The 20,657-nt window shown below is 35.0% G+C and overlaps 6 protein-coding genes and 1 long non-coding RNA gene across 9 annotated transcripts in view; 3 read left to right on the forward strand and 4 right to left on the reverse strand.

Annotated features, from left to right (window-relative positions):
- Ip6k (Inositol hexakisphosphate kinase) overlaps nt 1-7,904 on the forward strand; it is a 38,536-nt gene extending 30,632 nt beyond the window's left edge. For all 3 annotated transcript variants that reach the window (XM_013309387.1, XM_013309385.1, XM_013309386.1), the window contains exons 3-8: nt 1,302-1,428; nt 3,228-3,351; nt 3,658-3,734; nt 4,525-4,700; nt 5,794-5,999; nt 6,092-7,904. In XM_013309387.1, the coding sequence (XP_013164841.1) occupies nt 1,302-1,428; nt 3,228-3,351; nt 3,658-3,734; nt 4,525-4,700; nt 5,794-5,999; nt 6,092-6,662 (1,281 nt within the window). In that variant the 3' untranslated portion in view covers nt 6,663-7,904. The remainder of the gene's footprint in view (nt 1-1,301; nt 1,429-3,227; nt 3,352-3,657; nt 3,735-4,524; nt 4,701-5,793; nt 6,000-6,091) is intronic.
- A 978-nt stretch (nt 7,905-8,882) lies between these two features.
- On the forward strand, nt 8,883-12,782 carry LOC106115685 (uncharacterized). The gene is made up of 11 exons (XM_013309140.1): nt 8,883-9,024; nt 9,602-9,728; nt 9,798-10,338; nt 10,425-10,484; nt 10,557-10,859; nt 11,141-11,233; nt 11,350-11,577; nt 11,653-11,835; nt 12,017-12,161; nt 12,400-12,492; nt 12,568-12,782. The coding sequence occupies exons 1-11, from the start codon at nt 8,928-8,930 to the stop codon at nt 12,720-12,722; spliced, it is 2,025 nt and encodes a 674-aa protein (XP_013164594.1). The 5' UTR covers nt 8,883-8,927; the 3' UTR covers nt 12,723-12,782.
- A 58-nt stretch (nt 12,783-12,840) lies between these two features.
- Nucleotides 12,841-13,311, reverse strand: LOC106115668 (transmembrane protein 203). The gene has a single exon (XM_013309118.1). It carries the CDS (start codon nt 13,294-13,296, stop codon nt 12,889-12,891), a length of 408 nt encoding a protein of 135 aa, XP_013164572.1. The 5' UTR covers nt 13,297-13,311; the 3' UTR covers nt 12,841-12,888.
- LOC106115667 (ribonuclease P protein subunit p20) lies at nt 13,275-13,910 on the reverse strand. The gene is made up of 3 exons (XM_013309117.1): nt 13,728-13,910; nt 13,485-13,653; nt 13,275-13,408 (listed from the first exon to the last, which is right to left on the reverse strand). Exons 1-3 carry the CDS (start codon nt 13,878-13,880, stop codon nt 13,299-13,301), a joined length of 432 nt encoding a protein of 143 aa, XP_013164571.1. The 5' UTR covers nt 13,881-13,910; the 3' UTR covers nt 13,275-13,298.
- A 261-nt stretch (nt 13,911-14,171) lies between these two features.
- Nucleotides 14,172-15,260, forward strand: LOC106115708 (uncharacterized). The gene is made up of 3 exons (XR_001227766.1): nt 14,172-14,350; nt 14,514-14,641; nt 15,024-15,260. It is a non-coding gene; the product is annotated as an uncharacterized LOC106115708 (long non-coding RNA).
- A 208-nt stretch (nt 15,261-15,468) lies between these two features.
- On the reverse strand, nt 15,469-17,463 carry LOC106115707 (uncharacterized). Its single transcript, XM_013309165.1, has 6 exons — nt 17,217-17,463; nt 17,034-17,101; nt 16,669-16,793; nt 16,019-16,159; nt 15,855-15,939; nt 15,469-15,640 (listed from the first exon to the last, which is right to left on the reverse strand). Exons 2-6 carry the CDS (start codon nt 17,081-17,083, stop codon nt 15,493-15,495), a joined length of 549 nt encoding a protein of 182 aa, XP_013164619.1. The 5' UTR covers nt 17,084-17,101; nt 17,217-17,463; the 3' UTR covers nt 15,469-15,492.
- Nucleotides 17,464-18,196: 733 nt separating this feature from the next.
- On the reverse strand, nt 18,197-20,641 carry LOC106115705 (uncharacterized). Its single transcript, XM_013309163.1, has 6 exons — nt 20,390-20,641; nt 19,724-19,791; nt 19,308-19,432; nt 18,869-19,018; nt 18,518-18,605; nt 18,197-18,445 (listed from the first exon to the last, which is right to left on the reverse strand). The coding sequence occupies exons 2-6, from the start codon at nt 19,771-19,773 to the stop codon at nt 18,301-18,303; spliced, it is 558 nt and encodes a 185-aa protein (XP_013164617.1). The 5' UTR covers nt 19,774-19,791; nt 20,390-20,641; the 3' UTR covers nt 18,197-18,300.
- Nucleotides 20,642-20,657: the final 16 nt, after the last annotated feature.

Consider the following 20,657-nt stretch of genomic DNA (forward strand, 5'->3'; position numbering starts at 1 on the left):
GTGTACTCGTGCCTTTACTGTTTACTAACATAAGTTTAGAACAGGTATTTCTTTGTACAATTCCACTGATTATATTTATACATACACTAGCTATCGTCCGCGACTCCGCGCGGGATTAAAAATAGTAGCCGATTCACAGACCTACTGGATATGCCTATGAAATCTTATAAAAAAATTTCAAGCTTCTGAGGAGTATGGTAACTAATATTGTGACAAAAGAATTTTACTATCTAAAAATTAAAATAAAATAAGATTGGTTCCTTCTCTTTTGTGTGTCGAAAGTAGTTTATGAAATTATTTTATCTTGAAGTACAATAAATGTATACGTCATGTTTATATAGGACAAAACTCAACCCTCTTTGCAAGTCAGGTAAATAGTATCGTTATTTTTAATTTTTTTCAAACATAATGTAAGGGATGACGAAGTTTTAAAGCAGTGTAAATTCACGATTATTTTAACAAATCTTAAGTACAAAGAATTACGAACAAAGGCTTCCAAGTATGTTAACAAGAAAATATTACGTTACGTAATTAACTTGTATAATGGAATTAATTATCAAGTCCCGAGTATATAATAATACTATGTGAATTGAGTAATGTACCTAATAAATCAGACGCATGTATGTGCCAAACGCAATTGGACAAGCTCTTGAACAATATGGGATATTCTTAGTAGCATTTAGATTTAGAGTCGATAGTTACTAAGAAAGCATTCTACTACTATTATGTAAAACATTGGTATGGAATTATATACTTCTTTTTAATATAAACGATAAAGATATGCAACAATCATAAACATACGGTTTGGTTGTTATTTGCCACACGATTTCCTCAACCAAAGAGGAAATTTACTTGACTTGCTGCTTATTTCATATTATACTTGTTTTCAGATAAAATGTTGCGATTTAAAGAGGCCGTCACATGCGTATAACTACCTAGGTTACTAATAAAGATTATTTAGATGAAAGTAGAAGGTTTGATGTTCTTGAAGAGTCTGAGTGGAATAAGTTTTCTAAACACCTTTACTATGCCCACGCATATAAAGCACATTTTAATGTTTGTATAGATGTTTTCATATATCGTAGCGGCTCGGATCATCGCACGTTTCGTTGTGCAGAACACAATGTTAGTTGTAACGTGGCGATAAGGGATGCAGCGAAGTGTACTGCGCTGCGCGGTGATGACCTTGAGCTTCAAGATATTTGAAAATACTTTGATACTAATTGTTTAGTCGAATTTTGTGTAAATTTTTTTGTGTACATGACAACCTTGGTTTAAATTAATTGTCGACTTTGTTCCAGGTGGGCGGTCACACGAGGCTGTTGGTGCTCAACGACAGCACGGTTATCAAGCCCCTCAACATCCGCGAGCTGCATTTCTACCAGAACATTCCCGAAGATATACAGAACTTCGTGCCTCGGTACAAAGGTGAGCCAACACACTTTTATACTAGCAATAAACATTATGCTCGGTACGCTTTAAGATTTCGCTGAGTGCATCATTTTCATTGCATTTTAATACGATTTCATTTGTATTTATTTTTTTGTTCATATGTATCAAGTTGTCAATTTAAAAGTTGGCAATTTCAATTGTGTTCGATATGTGTTGTTTGATGTTATGTTGCATTCGGAGCAGTAAGGAGGTTGCCGATTTTCTTTTTTTTTAAACGTGTTACTTGTATCGATATTACATTATAATGCGATAGTATATGTGCGTCAGAGGAGAATCGATATTGTTTTCTAATTATTCATACGATTATAAAGACGGCACTCAAGTGCTGTTGGCTTATGCTCTCCTTATTGCTTCTTTATCGTTATCACCATTTCAAATTGTGTATGACAGAGACGCATGAGAGTGGATAAAGTGGGTCCCGCTGATTACATAACTCCTATTGAACGCGGTTTCGTCGTCGTCAAAGACGACGTAGTTACTTTTTTTTGCTTTTAATTACAATACAAATAGCTACGGGATTTTTCTATTTTTACTTCAAATACTTTTTTTTTATCAAAATCTATTATTAGTGTTCCGTAAAACAATGTAAGTTGTAAGAAATAATTCATAGCATCCTGTCTTTATGTCAGTAGAACACTTGAATATTTGTAACGTTTGACACACCTAGTACATGGTACTGCGTTTCTCGTGAACACAGACTCTATTGCGCGTTGTTGAATGGAATTCGACTTCATTCCAATAAGTCCAGATTTGCTCTTAAAGCGGAACGCTAATAAATACAATAGCGTTATATTTTTTCTCGATTAAATCCAGATTTCAAATGAACAAATGCACAATATAATCCGTGGTATTTAGAACACATTATTCTCTACAACATTTTATTACTCGAGAGTAAAGGTTTGAGAATGTAACCTATATTGTGCATTGAATAAATAGAACTTTTACCATTACGAAACGAGTATTTCGTAGTTCATGTTCGGAATTATAAAAGTTAGAGAAGAAATCGCTAAAGTGTGTTGCGAAACTGGTAAAAGTTCACTCGAGTTAAGGATGCGGCGACGAGCCAGTGATTGGTTCGCGGCGCGGCGTGACTCGTATGTAGTTAGGCGGCGGGTATGGGCGGTGTGAGCGCGCGAGCGGGAGCGGGAACGCAAGCGGGAGCGGGCCCGGGGTGAGGAACACAATATTAGTTTCCTTGTTGTCGCAAGGGCTGCGGCGCTGCGGCGGGCGGAGCGACGCCGGCGGCACTCCACACAACCGCCTCTAATAGCGCCCTAGCGGTAATTTTACATTATGGGTTTGTAAACCTTTACTTAAACCTACTACACACACGCCACAAACTATCACATCTCAAACCAACCGACATAAGCATACGCAGTTCATATATTCACATTTCCGACCCATACACTCATCAACTACACGAATCATAAAGCTACTACAAAAGATATACAAACCCTTTTTAAAATTACGTTAACCGTTTATATTTTCATTATCCATCTAAAACTAATGCTAGCAATTAGCACCAATCAGATATAATAGTTATTAAACATTTCCATGTACTTGATTCTTAATCTCGGCTAATGCTCATTTTGTCTTAACACACACCAGAGGCCGGGTGAAACGCCCATCTGGGTGTTACTTGAGTCAGTAAAATATTCTATTGTTAAGACGAATCTTCTCTAATAATTATCAAGTTTAAGTGCAAAGAAAACATATAGGCTAGTGATTAGTGTCGGACAGAGCGCGAGTACTGATGGCTTGGCCGTTTGTTGCAGGAGTGATGCAGGCTTCTAACACTGGTGAACAGAAATTGGACAAACGCTACTCGCCATGTTTCCGCGACGAGAACGGGCGCAAGCAGTCCCTGGGCGGCAAGCGCAAGCGAGACGACGTATTCAAGTGCGTATCCGCGGACGCGGCACTGCGGTCGCACTCCTGACACTTGTCATGTGTCCTTTATCATATTTCAGACCGCGAGAGGACGCCATTAATTCATACGATCCTACTTACTATAGCCACTAACGCGCTGACGACCAATTCACGCTCTGGGCGCCACCCGTGACTTGCGTCGTGGAGCCGTGGTAATGATGCATCATTTGATTCTAATGTAAACACTCTGCCAGTTTGTTTGTTAGCGCCTTCATTGTGTTTCTCGCGATTGTTGCCACCTGTGTAATGTTCTACAACTTACGCTTTCCATTACAGATTTAAAGTTCATCGGAACGGCAATGCCAGTGAAGTTCTAAAGAGCATTGCCCACATGGACAATTCTAACAAACAATGTAAGTTTATTGTCTTCTTTTATTACTCGCTAATATGTACGCACAAATTTAAAATCATACAAATTCACTGTTAGCTTATTATGTCTGTAAATGCGCAAATATATATGTAAGTGATAAGCACTTTTACTGTGACTAATTATTTTGATAAGCTCCTGTCATTTATGCTTTTGAAACCATCTCAGCAATACCTTTTTCAACTCCACTGATAACATCGTCTTTTATACCACATTATTTCCTCGTAGCCCTATTTCAAATCGAATAATTCATGGTTACTCGTATTATATTTCTCAAAGATCGCATTTCCACTGCATTAATTTTACCCGTACCCTTATCCTGCAAGTTTAAAATATTCAAACTCTAAAAAAATCTGTTTACTGACTATTAAATACTTTAATAATAGAATATTGAGTACTGCGTATAAATAAAACTGCCATAGAATATTTTATCACGCTTGGATTATGCGTAGTAGAATAATATTATCGTGGGAAGTATATTAATAGCGTTACCTTGGCTTTGGACTGGACAATCACACTAATATTTGCTTTATACACACCTTAGTCCCTATGTAACTGTTGATATAACGTTCGTGGGAGACTTTGTTGCTTTCCGCTGGGAAATAATTACAAGATTGTGTCTATATCATGTTAATATTTATTAATAAACAATTAAAATAAATTAAACTATGCAAATTACGAAAGAACATCCGGTTAATCTGTACCTTAAGACTTACCGTGGGTTTCAGAAACCAAGGGTTAGAATTCTATTTAAATTGATCTGTTGTTTATCCCAGATTTCCTGATGATGGAGAACATAACATCATCGTACCGTCGGCCGTGCGTGCTGGACCTGAAGATGGGCACGCGGCAGCACGGAGACGACGCCTCTGCGGAGAAGCGCACCAAGCAGATCGCCAAATGCGCGGCCAGCACGTCCGCCACGCTCGGTGTACGTCTCTGCGGCATGCAGGTAAACAACTGTTTTTTTTGTTTATTAAAAGGTAGCAAACGAGCCAGTGGCCACCTGATTTCGACAAAATGGCGAAGCGACTCTTCTCCATAGACATCTGCATACCTCCCCGCTGTATCCACGATTAAGATACATTAGCAGCGAATAAATTCAGACGAATTGACTTTATTTAAGACTCATTTCAAACATTTAAATTCATATAATGTATTTCCAAGCATTACAAACGAAATATATGCTTGAATAATAAATGTTACTGGTTTGGCTTGTAATTGAGTAAGGTTAGTTTACACTTTGTCGTTTCCGTATTTTTAGTCCGATAATAATGCCTTGTGGACAATGGCAATATTTGTATATAATATATATTTGTTTAAATTTGTAACTGGTCAAAAATTACACAACATTTTTTGCAGATAGTCGATAGTATTTGGAAATTAAACGTAGAAAATAAATATATTTTTTAATAGTGGTAAAAGTAATGTGAAAAAATGTTAGTTTAAAATGACTAATCATATAATTTTGTGGACAAAAATTTAACGACGGATACAATCCATAACTTTACTTGGCCTTTTATGAACATGCAAATTAATTTACAGAAAGTTTCGACTTTGAAATTTAATCAGCTAATAGTCGATTAAAGGATTTAGTGTTTTGTTGCCGGAAAGTAACACGCTAAAAGGATTAAACACGGAAAGACCTTAACCCTGAACCTCCGTACATTGTTGTAAGGGCAAATTGTACTCGGGCAAGCTTTGAGGCCACTGCAGTATACATAGGAACGTGTTCAATTTGAATAAATTAAATAATTTACGCACGTCTTATTTGCGTACGGATACAGGAAATAATCAAAACGTAAATAAAACTCGTGGAAGTGCATACGTGATAATTTGAGTACACTTCCTGTCGCTAACATTGATTGTTCTTCTCTTGTTGAAATCTTTATTATTTGTTACTGTAATGATTATAAAACTGGGCAGCTTTACTTAAAATAGAATCTTCTCTTTTCTCTTTCGTCATTAACTTCTGCGTAATTAATCGTACTTTGTGGACTTGATTTGGATGTATTGATTAAAACCTACGCACGTGATGTGTACAGGTGTGGATGTCAGGCACGGGGGCGTGCGTGCGGCGCGACAAGTACTGGGGGCGCGCGCTGACGGAGGCGGGGCTGCGCGACGCATTGCGCGACTTCTTCGCAGCGGGCGGCGGACTGCGTGCGCGCGTCGTGCGCCGCGTGCTGCGCGACCTCGACGCCCTGCGGCGCGCCGTCGCCAAGCAGACTAGCTACAGATTCTACTCATGGTACATATACATTACAGCTTTATTTTCTTTTTAATATGATTTTTTTTATTTTTTTATAAGGTAATGTCTGTATTTCATTATTGTGTTCACAGCTCCCTTTTAATAGTATACGAGGGTGACGTTGCGAATCTGTCGACGGACGAGAGCGGCACCTCCGAGTACGACCCGGACGCGTCGAGCAGCTCCGCCGAGCTGGTGCCCTCACCCGCACCCTCGCCCTCCCCGGCGCCCTCGCCAGGACATTTCGACATGTCCACGCTCACCGACGAGATGCCCTCGCCCAGGGAACCCTTCACGCACTCGGAGGAGACTATGGGAGGGTACGAGGAGGGCGAGGTGTCGCACTCGCTGCGCCCACACCCGCCCAGCCCCGACTCCGCGGACAGCTGGATGGCGTACTCGAGCAGCGAGTCGTGGCGCGGCGAGGAGCCTGAAGAAGAGACCAACAAGCGACCGCGCACCCGCGACCCGTGGAGCGAGCCGCCGCCCACCGAGCGCGTCGACATCCGCATGATAGACTTCGCGCACACCGCGTACGCCGGCGCCGCAGCCGAGTCGCCGCTCGCCACCGCCTTCCCGCACCACGGCCCCGACTGCGGCTTCCTCACCGGCGTCGACAGCCTGAAGCGTCTGCTCACCGAGATCCTGCTGCCCTACAGTTAGAGCCGGCGCCCGCCCGCGCGACGCCAACACGAGCCGGGGCCGCGCCGGCGGACCACTGCCACCTCGGAAGTGTAAATTCTTCTTTGGATGACGTCACGCTCGCCTCCTCGCCTCGTCGCTGGACTTCGCGAGGACAGAGTTTGAAGTGATTGCATCCGGTGCGGGGTCGTGTGCCTTTGTATGCAGCCATTCTACAACACACGTAGATGTTCGCCGGACGAGGCCGCGGGCCCGGCGACTTCGGCACGTTTCAAACTCTCAAAGTATTTACGGTTTGCCTTACACGGCGAACGTTATTGACTCGGAATTAAAAAAAAAACTATTTTCTTCAAAAAAACTTTTGGAACCGTTCGACTGATATATGAAATAAAAATAGTGAAATTATAAAATGACTATGTGTTTACATAAAAAGGACTCTCCAGGGTAATTTCGCTGTGCACCACTCATCCGTACCTCGTGCTTTCTAGAGATAATTGTGTTTATTCTTTTTATGTAATTACATGGTAGTTATCGCACATAGTGAATGTTGGCGGTAAATTGTAAATTGTTAATTTTATATTAACATTATTATAATTTAATGTGGGACCCAGTAGGTATTTTTAACACGTTGTATTTTTAAGTATTATTTTAAGTTATTCCAGATTCAGGCGTTATTTATATTTGACTTGGGTTCAACCTGTCTAGTTCTCCCTTAAGGGAGGTATTATACATTTGTAAATTGTAACAAAATAAGTAGACATTCCTTGATGCTGTTATAGATACTGTAGCGAAGTAATGTAGTTGTCTCCTTTACCACCCGCACCTGTCTACTCCACCTTTCCTACCACCTTTTGCATTTAACTCGTTTTTAATGTAACCATAATCACTGTTTGTTTATATGTTTGTGTAAAATTATAACCTCCTTCATTATTTCTCAGCTCAGTCAATGAAGCCAAAGTAATATTAGAATATAGATTGGATTTTCTACGTGAACTTGTTTTTAATAATATAGATTATTGTTTGAGTGTCTAACTCTCTAGATCATTGTTTGTGAACAAATGTAAATAGCTCTATGTGTGTCTGTAATAAAATGTTTATAGTATTGTTTATTTGGTTTTGTAAAATCGGAAATGTGCAGTTAGTGTTTCCAAAAGATACAAGATGGCGCTCACCGATGTATATTAAAAATATTTACGAAGATTTGTTAGTTTGTGTACTGGAACGATTGATTGATTCAAATGTAACAAATAATCTGTAAAAAAAGAAAATTTAGTCGACATTAAAAATCTAATATCTAATTAAATGGGGTTCGACCACTTTAATAAGGTAGTTTTTATTACGCTAACAGTATTATAAACATAGTTCTCAAAGGAGCATAATAAGTTTCTAGGAAATGTAAATTGGGTGCTTTTTATGTACAAGCATGTGTGAGATGTATGGTGATTGCATTGAGCTCATACAAACAAAATATTTGTATGATTCTGTGCGATGTTCGCAGAATGTATTCAGCCGCAATCACCGTCGTTAGCCAACATTCCTTTGTGCTGCATTCATGTCTGTTATTTTATTTTACTATAAGTTTTTAAAGATGGGATTTAAATTATGAAAAGTACCTGGTTTTAATTAGGATGCTAGGTTGTACTGCAATTTATTTGATTATGTTTGTTAATTTGAATAACTGTATGACATTATTTTGTTAAATAAATTCTAGGTATTGATTTTATTGTTTTATTTCCTTGATAACACAGTTGTGGCGCATCTAGTTGAATCGCGGCAAAATTTAAAAAGGTTCTATACAGAAACCAGGCTAACATTAACAGCCTGTATCAGTTCATTGAAGGGCTTAGTTCCCAAGTGCCTTTAGCAGTATGGACTCCACGTGACATTCCTCCTGTCCCCAAAAGATCAGTTAAAAGAGTATGTAATTTCATTATTTTCAGTAATTTATAGCAAAAAACGAAATAGCAAATACTGATTTCTCTAATATTATTGACAACTGAAGGTGTTTAAACAAATGATGATATTTTCTAAGTATGGTATCCATTTACATTAATTTTATATTTTATTTTCACGTCGTAAATCTTTATACATATGACAAATAACTAAATAGAATAAATAAATAAATAATTTAATATTATAACAAAAAAAAACCTGGCAGTATAAATAAAGATATCATGACTTTATTACTCAGATGATAAAAAAAAATGTTCGTCGAACTTATTTGTTAAGGGGTTAGTGGTTTACAGGTTTTGGTTCTTTTAAATTGTTTTCAATAAATTTAATAAAATGGCGATGTCGAATGAAGTCCAACTATTAAAGAATATATCTACAGAAGTAGATGAATCGAAGCTGAGAATATTTTTCTCCATTCAATGCAGTAAAGGTAAATACTTTTAATATCGCCTGCGATTACTGAAATTATTAATTTTGCATTAACCAACAGAATATAATATTAAGAGAAATTGAGTTGCTAGATATAAATAATTCTTATGCACGTAAAATAAACAAAATTTGTAAGATAAACATTATTAACTTAACAAGGGTATTTAAAAACATGAGTTCGTCGCAGTAAATGCAGTTTTTAAAAATGGCGCGGTAAAACTGAGTATATATTTTGTAACCTATTACTGCAAAAACAAAAGCATAATTTATCGAGGTTTCTGTTCATTAACTCTAAAAACAGATGAAAAGTTGAAATATAGAATGAAATAAAGTAATTTGGATGACAAAAATTAAACTCCGAATACATTCCAATTATAATTTAATTAAGTTAAACAATAGTCATCCATGTCATAAAGTTTTAATATTTTTTTTAAATAATCCTATTGTATATGTTATCAATACATTTTTTTTAAATTTCTGACGAAATGGCTGGACCGATTTGACGGGACTTCGCTTCGCTGACGAAGTCACAGGCAACCGCTACGCCTACTATTATGTGGAATATATTATTATTTCAGCCCAAGCATCCTTATTGGATAGATTGAAAAAGAAAATAAAAGAGAGGAAAGATATACTTAACTTTATCACTGACGGGAATAAAAAGCTAGAAGTTGAAATAAAGTTAGCTGAACAAGAATTAAACAAGTTAGTAGAAAATATTTTTTTTCTTATTTGTTTTCCAACACTTTCTAATTTAATTATATGTAATTTCAGTTTAATTATTGCCCATAATACTATAAAATCTGGTAATATAGATATAAGAAAGGAATTGTTGCTTAAACTTGATGAAAATGTCGAATTTTCCAAAAGAATAGAAGCCGGAGAAAAAAAACATGAACAACTTTGGTTGTCGAGTAAAAGTAGATTTGAAAACATTCCTTTGGTCCAACAATGTCTAGAAGGGAAGAAAAGGATTCAGATAATCGAAAATAATATAAGCAATCTACGCAGCAAATGTGTTGGGCTCTCGGATGATATAAAAAAGAAGAAGCGTGCTGCACAAGAACTAACCCAAAAATATGTAATTGACCTTGCCAAATTCTTCGTAAACGATAGACCGAAAATAATAAAAATGATACAAGATAGGACTAACGAAATTCAAGACTTGATTATAAAAACAGAAAACTTACAACAACCTATGATGGACAGACGATATTCTAAAGTAAAAATAATAGAACTGGACGAAAACTCACATCCAGAGAAAGCAATGCAGAAAAACAAGGAATTTGTTCATACAGAAAATGATGCGATTGTAGTATGTTCAGTCTTTTATGGTTTTTTTAAAATTCCAATTCATAACTGAAATAAATAAAATATGTTTAAACTTTGATTATTTTCTAGATGCCGAAACTACAACTAATGGACGTTGATCTAGATATATTAGGTGATAAATTAGATCAGGTACATTTGGATGTTAAACAGAATAAATAAATCACGCTAAAATAAAAATTAATCTAACTGTTAATGTTTTAGTTGAAAAAAATTGAACTCAACGTGACACCTACTATGGAAAATAAAATAAAGTCTCTTGGATATAAAATAGACGTAGCACAGTCTTCAACATACAATAATAAATGGGAATCATATTATGAACAAACTCGTAAAAGTTATTCTGATAGAAAGTTAATTCATATAATAGACGATATCACTCTTAATAAAAGTCAAATGATCAACATTATATCGAAAGTGGATTCCAATACCCTACAAAATGTTAACACCGTTGGATCACAGAAAACGGCAGAACTGTTAAAGATTTGTCCTCTACCTGAAGTAAAGGTGAAAAGAAACACGAGTGGAATAATTTAGATCTAAACATGTTAGACTGAGTACAGTCAAGTGCATAAATATGTGTACATTTACAATGCTTTCGGTTTCCAATATTTATATACATCTCTATATTTTCGATCTTCAATACATGTTACTAAAGAATACGTACACAGTTATTTTTATGTCTCTAAAGTACTGTAAATGCTTAAAATAATTATGCAGCTGACTGTACATAAAAAAAAATTAGTATGTTTTTAATCAAACAATTTAAAATTAATGAAAAATTATAGATAAAACAACCTTTAAAGGAGATAGAAGAAAATGTTGACGACAATGAAGAGCAACATGTACAGTCGCCCGCACAAATAATTGATAGGAAGAAGGTAATTTTAAATTACATTAGCCTATTTCCACTACGGCTAGCCGCAAGTGGAAATTGGATCTTAATTTGATTTTATAGTTGACAAAATATCTTACACAATTTTTTTTATATGTAAAGAAAAAAGTCTCATTTGATTTATCAGTGGAAAATGTTCAATCAGAATTAACTGAGATTGATGTTAATGTAAATGCTGAAGATGGAATAAACAATGAAACTTTAAACAGTCAGGATGTCAGTTTGGAAAATGTTGAAGGCAATGAAAAATTAAAAGACAAAATTCTCATGGCGCATAATCTCGATGCGACTCCAGAATTCGTTTATTCTAAACATTTTATTTCAAACAAGGTAGATGACATACTTGTATTCAGATATTTACTTGAAAAATTAAAACATTAGTACTAATTAATAAAAACCTTCTAGATGACTGAAGACAAAATTATAGCTTCCAAATTCTTTGATGGTAACAAAGTTTCTGAGCCAAGTGTCATGTCCAATCACATCGAGGAACAAGATAACAAAAAACAGGATGTACAAGAGACCAATTTTACCAAACCACTTAACATGGACATGTTAAAAAATAATACATTTGAAACAAATTCAAAGGTAATTTATGTACAGTAAGATATAAATATGCACAGTCAAACCTGGATAACTGAGAGTCCAAGAGACCGAGATATTTTTCTCGCTTTTAGAGATTGCTCTCTAACCCGAATATCTCACTAATGGAGATAAGGAGAGTCCGGGTGCGGTAGTATTATAATATTTGTGTTATTTAAATTTATAGACCAACCAAGATATCCAAAAGTCTAAATATCAAATAAGTGGACTTTTGTTTGACCATGGAGGATCACAAATGATGTCTGACTTATTAAATGTATCTCTAAATGCTACTGGATTCGATGGTGATGATAGTTATCCTCAATGCTTAGGTATTTTTGTTTTATATATTTCTTGATACACTCAGTATTTTAATACTCACATAATCAATCACTTAATAAAGATTATTCACAAAGAAAAAACTTCTTATAACCAACTTTATTTTCAAAACAATTTCTTGAAATAACTGTTTTTTTCATTCATAATATTTATCTCTTTGGGTTATTTTAAGTGATCATAATTTGTGTGGCACTTATAGTAAGAACAAATTATGTCTTTATTTCACTTTAGATTCTAGCGTTTTACTATCGCCTAAAGCTGATGTGGCCATGGATGGAGCAGATAATATTACAGTCATGCCACAACTTCCTAACTTTATGTCAGGTATAAACATATTGGCAAATAAAGCTTTTTTGTAGTAATGTTCATATTATGGTTTTGTTTTTTGTAATATTTTAGGTCTCCGTAAAACTGGATCTTCATTTTTTGAACGCTTAACAAATGATAACAAACCCAACTCTAGTACTACAAATACGGAAGGTAATTTTAATTTTAACTTCAGTGGTGAAGAAAAGAAAAAAGGGGGAGGATTCTTCAATATGTTCTTTAAATAGTGAATATTATTAACATTATTACTGTTATCAACAAGTTAATTAATTTAATTCTTTGTTAAATTACAATTTTAGTCATCAAAATATCTAATAAATAAAAATTTGTTACTGATTTTCAATTCACTTTATTTTATAGAATAATAGAAATATTGATAACATTACAATTATATTATTGGTGTAACTGACAAGCTCTCACCGCTATTAACTGCAGAAGTATAAACAAAGGTGCAAATACTTCACTGTATTCTATTGCTGAATCACCTTGTAGTTTTCTACATAGTAAAAATTTAAATACAAAAGTTAGACCTAAGAAAATACCACTCCATGATGCTCTGTACAGTGAAGCCCTATATGAACTTTCATAGTTCATGCGTATGCAGACAATGCAACAAAAATATGCATTCATAGCATCACTCACAAACAGAGGGGCAAAGATTGTCCACCAAGCACTATTCACAACACCATCAATCTTCATTGCCAATAGCGCAGAGAATATAGTCAATGTGATAAGGTTTATCCATATTTCAAACACTGTTAATCCTATCCACTGTACAATCTCTTTGAGAGTGAAAAACATTGTTACTGATTTGAACCGAGCATTGCAGTTCTAAATATTCTAATGTGGATAGAAGATGAATGTCGCACTTGAGATCCAAAATCCAAATCATCCACTAGTGGTTCCAGATCATCTGTATTAAAGGAATTTATTAGACACATTAACAAAATAAAATTCAAAATAAGTAGATGTCAAAAAATAATTCTCACCAACAAGATCTACGGTTCCTGTGTTAACTTCGATTTGACAAGTTCCAGAAAAAAGAATTTCCAACTGCAATGCTAGGTTACAACATCTTTGTATTGCAGCGCCTAGGCCATGTAGAATGATCTCTTTTTCTCCTCTGGTCAAAAGGTCACAACATTTATCTAACTGAGCCTGAAAATATGCATGTTAGGGTTTAATGTTTTAGTGAGAATGCCGAACAACCACATATGATGAGGCAAACGTACCTTAAAGTTAGTTTTTTTAGTGACGAATATTACATTATTCCCGTCTATCGGTCGAACAGGGAGACGTTTTTTAAAAGCATAGTTTTTATGTGTCATTAAACGTTTGGTATTTTTACTTTCTTGTTTCTTTCCCGTAATGTTTTCATCTGCCATACTGTTAAACAAAAGTCAAAATAATGTCAAAGTAAGTGTCAAAAATGATAGATTTCAGTTATTTTTAATGTAGATATTCAGTCATACAGCCAGAACACATTTTTATAAATTTATTATGTTTTTCAGAAACCGTTTAGGTAAAGTGAATTATAATGGAAAACTAGGGCCCGCGGACAAAATCCCCTTGGATTATATAGCACTCTATAGCGCTATTATTTATTTTAGAAAATATAGCTAGATTGAAAAATGACACTGTAAAAAGTCACTTGTCAATATGATGCTACTGCATTTTTTGGCCTTAAAGGCCATCTTTTGAATCATTATAAATTAAAATGTAGGTAAAATATAACAATGCCTTGACGTTTTCCAAATTTTTCGTATTGTAGTTTTCATTTTTAGATATTCAAAATGGGGTGTATATTCTGTACACTAGGATCGGCATTTTCGGTTATTTTAGATGCATTGGAAAGGTAATAAAAGCATTGTTTTATAGTATTTGAGTCACTTTACCATTTTTTAGTATGCTTTACAATAAATAAGAGAAAAATACCTCACCAGAAAAAGTATATGTTGTATATTTTTAGAAATAGGTAGTAGACTTTGAGTTATCAAACTAACTTGCGTTTTTTTCAGGATATCTATGTGGACAGTATGTGCGATATTAACTTGTTGCTTAGCACTTACTCTTATAATTGTATTATTGATTGGAATTGGTATCGGCTATCACTATTGTTACATTCATTATGTGGGATCTGGATCAAGTAAGTGTATTTCTACAATTTGCTAGTTATATTCACCATACCACCAATTTGCTTAAAATTGCATGAATGAAGACTTCTTTGTTCATTAAGCGAAACCGCGCGCTTTTTTTGCGAGTTATAACTCTACCTTCAGGCATATTAACTAGCTGTCGCCCGCGACTCCATCCGCGCGATATTATAAAAACTTACTATGTAGCGTATGTGTTCTTCCAGACTATGTTCTACAACTATGCCAAATTTCAGCGAGGTCCGTTGAGCCGTTTTAGAGTTTCCTTCATTCAAACATCCATCCATCCATCCAAAATCCAATTTTTTTAATGTAATATTTCGTATTTAAGAATTAATCAAAGTAGTTTAATAATTTACATAATTTCGCTTTAAGAATGGAATAAGACGAGCCAAGCACATTATTTCTATCACGCGTTCAATAAATTTATAAGAGAAAATATTCATCGTATCACGAAACGCGAATTGAAAGCAAATGGAAGCGAAAATATTGGGTTTGACAACAAAACATATTTATTGAAACGGACTCCTGTGTTTAATGTTTCAAAATCTTATATTGTAATGTAATTTAACATAATGTATAAGGGAAAATCATAAACATAGTTTATTAGTACATCATTCTTTTATTATGTTGAAAGCAACTTAATTAGATTAGTAATAAAATTTTAAGAAATAGATTTTAACACCCCTTTTTGTACATCTTATATCAAACTAAATAACCTTCAAAAACGATAGAATTGCAAAATTAAAAGTTTTATATGAAGATAAAGCTATGTACAATTTAAAATATTTATAATATCATTGTTACATTTTAAACTTCGTTTAAATGATTTCCTTTCTAGTTATTACGCTGCTGAAGTTGTAGAGTCGTCGTGTATTAACGTAGGCGGTGAATAACTTGTGTAGTTATTTCTCTTTATTCGTCGAAATCTGCCAATTAATTTCAATGCTAATTCCTTCTCATGAGGCGTTAATTCCACCTCTTTTATTGGCCTGTAAAATATAATGTGCTAGTAACCATTGGTTTCTGAGACCAATACTCTGTATAAAATATATCGGTTTCTCTGTCATTATCTTTGATAGAACAGAGATAAGAATACGTTTTAATTGTAGATTTTGGTCTTAGAAACTCATGGTTACAACTACTGTTGGTGTTGAAGGTAATACGTCGAAACTTTAAAAGAAATTGGCACACAGGTAAGTTCACCTTTCACTTTCTAGAACAACTAGTGGTGTAGGTGTCGATTCTAGGTACAACGGCTGCGCTGACACTGTCCTACCCTCAAAAGAACCTGAAAATCAGAGAAAATAATATAAAAAATAAAGCTACAGTAGATTATGATGTAAGTTATATCTGTATCGTTTAGTTACCCGGCACGTCGCCAGATGTCTCATGCTGCGTGCGGTTGACGGCGACAAGACGCACCAGGGGCTCGACTACCTCCTGCTGCTGCGTGTCCCCCTCACGCAACAACTCACTTCCTGACCGACCTCCACTTGCTTCTTCACCGGCTGCACAATAACATGTTGAATATCTCACAGAAAATAACACGTAGTAAAACAACGCAAGTTGGAATTAATGCATTAAGTTATAATTCATGACCTATATGTGAAGAAAGCTGTGATCAGTTTCAAAGTTCGTCAAAGTTTAAGTCTGAAAGAAATTTCAAGATAAACAAAAGACGCAGTTTATAATTACCTAGCTGTTGCCCGCAAATCCGCCCGCGCGGAATTAAAAAAAAAACCTAATAAATAGCCTATGTCTTCTTCGGAACTGAAATTTGGCATAGATGTATCTATGCCAAATTTCAGCAAGATCCATGCAGCCGTTCTGGTGATACCTCCAAACAAACATCCATCCATCCATTCAAACATTCGCATTTATAATATTAGTATAATTGAAAAATAGTGGAACAATTCGAAAAGGATAGAGTATAGGCAACCCTTTTTTATGTTACAATGGTAGAGCTTGCAATTATTAAAACATTATACTCATAAACTACTCAAAAAATGATAAATACATGCGAAACGTGCTATTTCCTTTTGTGCGTAGTGATACCCCAGCGTGATGCCGTACAGCGTCAATACAACAATCATGACCAATATCACCACCAGCACCATGGCACAGCACATCCATGACACCACTCTACAAACAAACCACAACGGCATTACTGCGCGACAATGATAACATGACATTTTGCCCACACATCCACTCAAGTTCAACAAATATTTATTTAGTCTTATTGATAAAATTGAAAAGATGTTCTTAATTCATTTGATTGAGACGGAATGGAATAGTTCTCTTCAATTGCAGATTTCCGCACGATTTACTCTTCTAGGCTTGCATTGATACATTTTTTTTGTAAGTGTAAAGAAAATACGACACCTTTCGAAGCAAAGCACGATAGCGCACATAAGAGATTGTACCAAACCCATCACTTATTATTGTTGAATCTAGAAAGATAATAAGTTTTTAATAAATTTTAGCTTATACACAATTTACTTATACACAATATTATCAAGCTGTCACGTACTAAATATATAGAGTATATTATAAATATAATCTAACCTAAAGATATAGGAACTTGGTTTTATGTTGGCGACCTAAGTCAGGAGCAAATTGAAATTCTTTAGAGCACTTAACCTCTCAACACTTTCTTTTTATAATTGATTCGTATATTTCCATAATATATCAAAGGTTAATAACAAACAATTTCTACATTTTATTACAGTTTGGCTATGTAAATCTATTTACTAATATTTCTCCTCAATAAAGGTATGGCTTGAATAACTAATAACCTACAAAAGTTATTTAATTGAAAAATAAATCATACATTGTCAAAAATGTCATACACCTTCAAGCAGTAACTTTTTTTTTATTTTTGAAATGAAGAGACAATAACGATATAGCGATTTGATCCAGATCTACATATATGAAATGGATCCCATAGTTTTACTAACACTGAAATAAAAAATATGTTGGTTGATATTTCCAATTATTTATAATTTTTTGCGTTTGCTATTTTGACGCCCGTTGTAATGAATTAAGGAACCAATCCACTCGTTCAACCTTAGGATTGTCAACGCCATTGAATGTGGTATCCCTCTTAGTTGTTTTTATTCATTTTAATAATTCCTAAGAGCGTCGGTGGCTCAGGGATCAAGCACTTGATTTGCAATCGGCAGGTCCTGGGTTTGAATCCCGCCGTGTACCAATGTGTTTTTCGATTTCCGATTTACATATATACATTTATCCGACGTTCTTACGGTGAAGGAAAACATCGTGATGCAACCTGGACATATCTGAGAAGAAATTCAAAGATATGTGTGAAGTCAACCAACCCGCACTGGGCCAGCGTGGTTGACTATGGCCTAATCACCCTTAACTTAGGGTAGGCTCCGAGTCCCTCGGTGGGTATGTATAGTAAGCTGATGATGAATAATTTCTAAATTTTATATCCATGGTAGAGATTTTAAAAAGGATCCAGTAGTTTTTGTATTATAGTTTTTGAGTTAAACCGGAACAATAAAAGAAAAAAGTTTTCTCTGTACTTATTATATTAATATAATAGATAAATAATTCCAAAAGTGTAAAATAAAATGATTTGATACATGTATTTTGAATCTGGAGGTAAATGTCGACCTATGAGCAGTTACGTAGGCGATATCGGTTTTACATCTGTTTTTTTAAAAGGTCTCCAAAACATTTTGCTCAACATATCATTCTTCGCCCTCCGGACACGACCGTTGTATTTTCTGGGGAAGTCTTCGAGATCCGGCAAAGATCCCAAAGTAGTCCTAGGAAAATAATAGTTGATTTACAATATAAGAAATTCAAATGCAAGTGGAACAAATTAAAATGTTACATACATGTCCACGTATTGTATAAATATAGGTGTATCATTATCATCCCGACTACCAGTTCTGGCTCTAGGCCGTGTTTCATACATCTCCAAACCTGAAATTGGGAAATACCGTTTAACAACCTTCCTCCGTTGATTAAAGGTATTCAACGCTTCTCAATTGTAGATGTCCATGACCAGCGGTCGTTTGACACCTTATAATAAAATAAAAAAAAATTGGTTATCAACCATTTAAAAAGCTATACAGATTAATTATAGGAATATATTCTTCTGTTTAGTATTGTTTCAGAATAAACCTGATGCCAGTCGTATTGAGACGTGTTAGGTATTCAAAAATAATACGGAAAGTGATAGAAACCGAGTACAGATTCTGTAGTGGTCTCTGGTGGTATTGTGGTAGTGGTGGTTGTATCTGGGCTGAATGGTTCAGTGCGACGCTCCACCTCGGTTCCCGCTCGCAACAGCGGTCCACTAAACTTTGTAGTACTCTGTACGTTTCTTGCTCTAGCTAAAATGATAACATTTAATTGACGCAGAGGAGAAAATAAAACAAGAAACTTCCGATTAGTGGCAGCCCTAGAAAAAGGAGCAGCAGCGTTTAGCCGCCGGTCGCAAGGGCTGTCAAAACGGAACTCCTAATTTTATATCTCTCTAAAAAATAATTGAGTTATATATAACTTTGAAACAGAATAAACGACAACAACATCAATAATTTATTTTAAATTAAGTTATTAACGTATTTACACGGTATTTGTTAGTTAATAAGTTATTTGAATCATAGGGATAGGGATTCTTACCGGCAAAATAAGCCAATTGTTCTTGCCCCGTGTGGTAGCCGATAGTCATACCGTAAATGACAGATATTTGCATAAAAGACATAATTCCCCCCAGCGTGACACAGCACAGAAACCAGTTTGCAAGTCTGTATTAATAAAACAATCAGAAAAGTAAATGATTTAACAGGATTTATGTGAGATTCAATCCTATTTTATTAATTTTCAGACAAAGGCGCAGTGGGTAGGACGTGCTTTCTAGGCAACACGTTCAATGCTATAATTTATTCATATAAAGTAAACTAGCCAAGCAAGTCGACTGGTACTGAAATACTTCTTAAAGGATATATTAGGATCAATATTTCATGTTTTAAACAAAGAACATAAAAATAAATTATTACGAGGATGATTAATTGTAATATTTGTAAAATGTTAGTTACCGACTCGTGCATAAATCTATACCGGAGAACGCAGAACATACGATACCCATGTTTTCTTATTGATACAGCTGTAAATACATAAGTTCATTCACAATTCTTGTAATTAGAATAAGAATAAGAATAAGAATAAATTTATTTCACAAAAAACACGTTAGAATAATATACAGTGAAGTATCTTGCAGACCCCGAACTAGGCTGAGCCTGTATCTCGGGGCCTAGGAGTGCACTAACCATAAACAAAATGACAGTACGTACATATCATGTAAAACTAAGCGTGATATTATGAGATACAATTTGGAAAATAAGAAAATACATGAAGACATTAAACTAAGTAATTTTGAACTACTAATAATATCAAAGGATAGCATGTGTGTGTATGATTATGCGTGTGAGTATGTGAGAAAGTGTGTGTGTGTGTGTGTGTGTGTTTTAAGTTAGGTGCGCAGGTGAAATTGTTATTGGCTGGCGCAAAGAAGGGCTTCCGTGTCAAGGTAGGATAAGGACACAAGCCACTTTTTCACAAGGACCTTAACCTTTCCCGATGTGTATTGGTGAATATTATGAATTTTACAAATATTATTATATATGCGTAGATGTATATAAGCAGGGCAGATTCTATGAATCTGTTATCACACGGGCAGTTAAGCAATAAGACCGGATACTTGCCTGTCGCTGTTATCGACTTTCGAAGTTTTTGGGTAAGATTTGTAATTCAAGAGCAAGAAAACACAATTGCCTACGCCGTCATCAATTTCTACTTGCTTCTTTTATTACGTAAAAACTTTATGATTGATGAATTGGTAATTTATTTAAATGTCGTTGAGAAATACACATTTTAAACAAAAAAATCATCAACTCTTTGCGCTTCGTTAATAATTCAATTATAAAGGGTTAATTATTTTAGTGGTTGATATACAAATGTGACATTAAAAGT

The sequence above is a fragment of the Papilio xuthus genome, unplaced genomic scaffold, assembly GCF_000836235.2.
Source record: "Papilio xuthus unplaced genomic scaffold, Pxut_1.1 DF827777.1, whole genome shotgun sequence".
Lineage (NCBI taxonomy): Eukaryota > Metazoa > Arthropoda > Insecta > Lepidoptera > Papilionidae > Papilio > Papilio xuthus.

Coding starts and splice junctions, on each gene's coding strand:
- LOC106115707 (XM_013309165.1), bottom strand. CDS start 17,083: ATGGGTTTGGTACAATCTCTTATGTGCGCTATCGTGCTTTGCTTCGAA. Junction 16,794..17,033: donor ATCGTGCTTTGCTTCGAAAG/GTGTCGTATTTT, acceptor GTTTGTTTGTAG/AGTGGTGTCATGGATGTGCT. Junction 16,160..16,668: donor GGAAATAGCACGTTTCGCAT/GTATTTATCATT, acceptor GTTATTGTGCAG/CCGGTGAAGAAGCAAGTGGA.
- LOC106115668 (XM_013309118.1), bottom strand. CDS start 13,296: ATGTTTTTCACTCTCAAAGAGATTGTACAGTGGATAGGATTAACAGTG.
- LOC106115685 (XM_013309140.1), top strand. CDS start 8,928: ATGGCGATGTCGAATGAAGTCCAACTATTAAAGAATATATCTACAGAA. Junction 10,339..10,424: donor CAGAAAATGATGCGATTGTA/GTATGTTCAGTC, acceptor ATTATTTTCTAG/ATGCCGAAACTACAACTAAT. Junction 12,162..12,399: donor TAGTTATCCTCAATGCTTAG/GTATTTTTGTTT, acceptor ATTTCACTTTAG/ATTCTAGCGTTTTACTATCG.
- LOC106115667 (XM_013309117.1), bottom strand. CDS start 13,880: ATGGCAGATGAAAACATTACGGGAAAGAAACAAGAAAGTAAAAATACC. Junction 13,654..13,727: donor CTAAAAAAACTAACTTTAAG/GTACGTTTGCCT, acceptor GCATATTTTCAG/GCTCAGTTAGATAAATGTTG. Junction 13,409..13,484: donor AGGAACCGTAGATCTTGTTG/GTGAGAATTATT, acceptor CCTTTAATACAG/ATGATCTGGAACCACTAGTG.
- LOC106115705 (XM_013309163.1), bottom strand. CDS start 19,773: ATGGGTATCGTATGTTCTGCGTTCTCCGGTATAGATTTATGCACGAGT. Junction 19,433..19,723: donor ATAGATTTATGCACGAGTCG/GTAACTAACATT, acceptor TTATTAATACAG/ACTTGCAAACTGGTTTCTGT. Junction 18,606..18,868: donor CACTACAGAATCTGTACTCG/GTTTCTATCACT, acceptor TCCCAATTTCAG/GTTTGGAGATGTATGAAACA.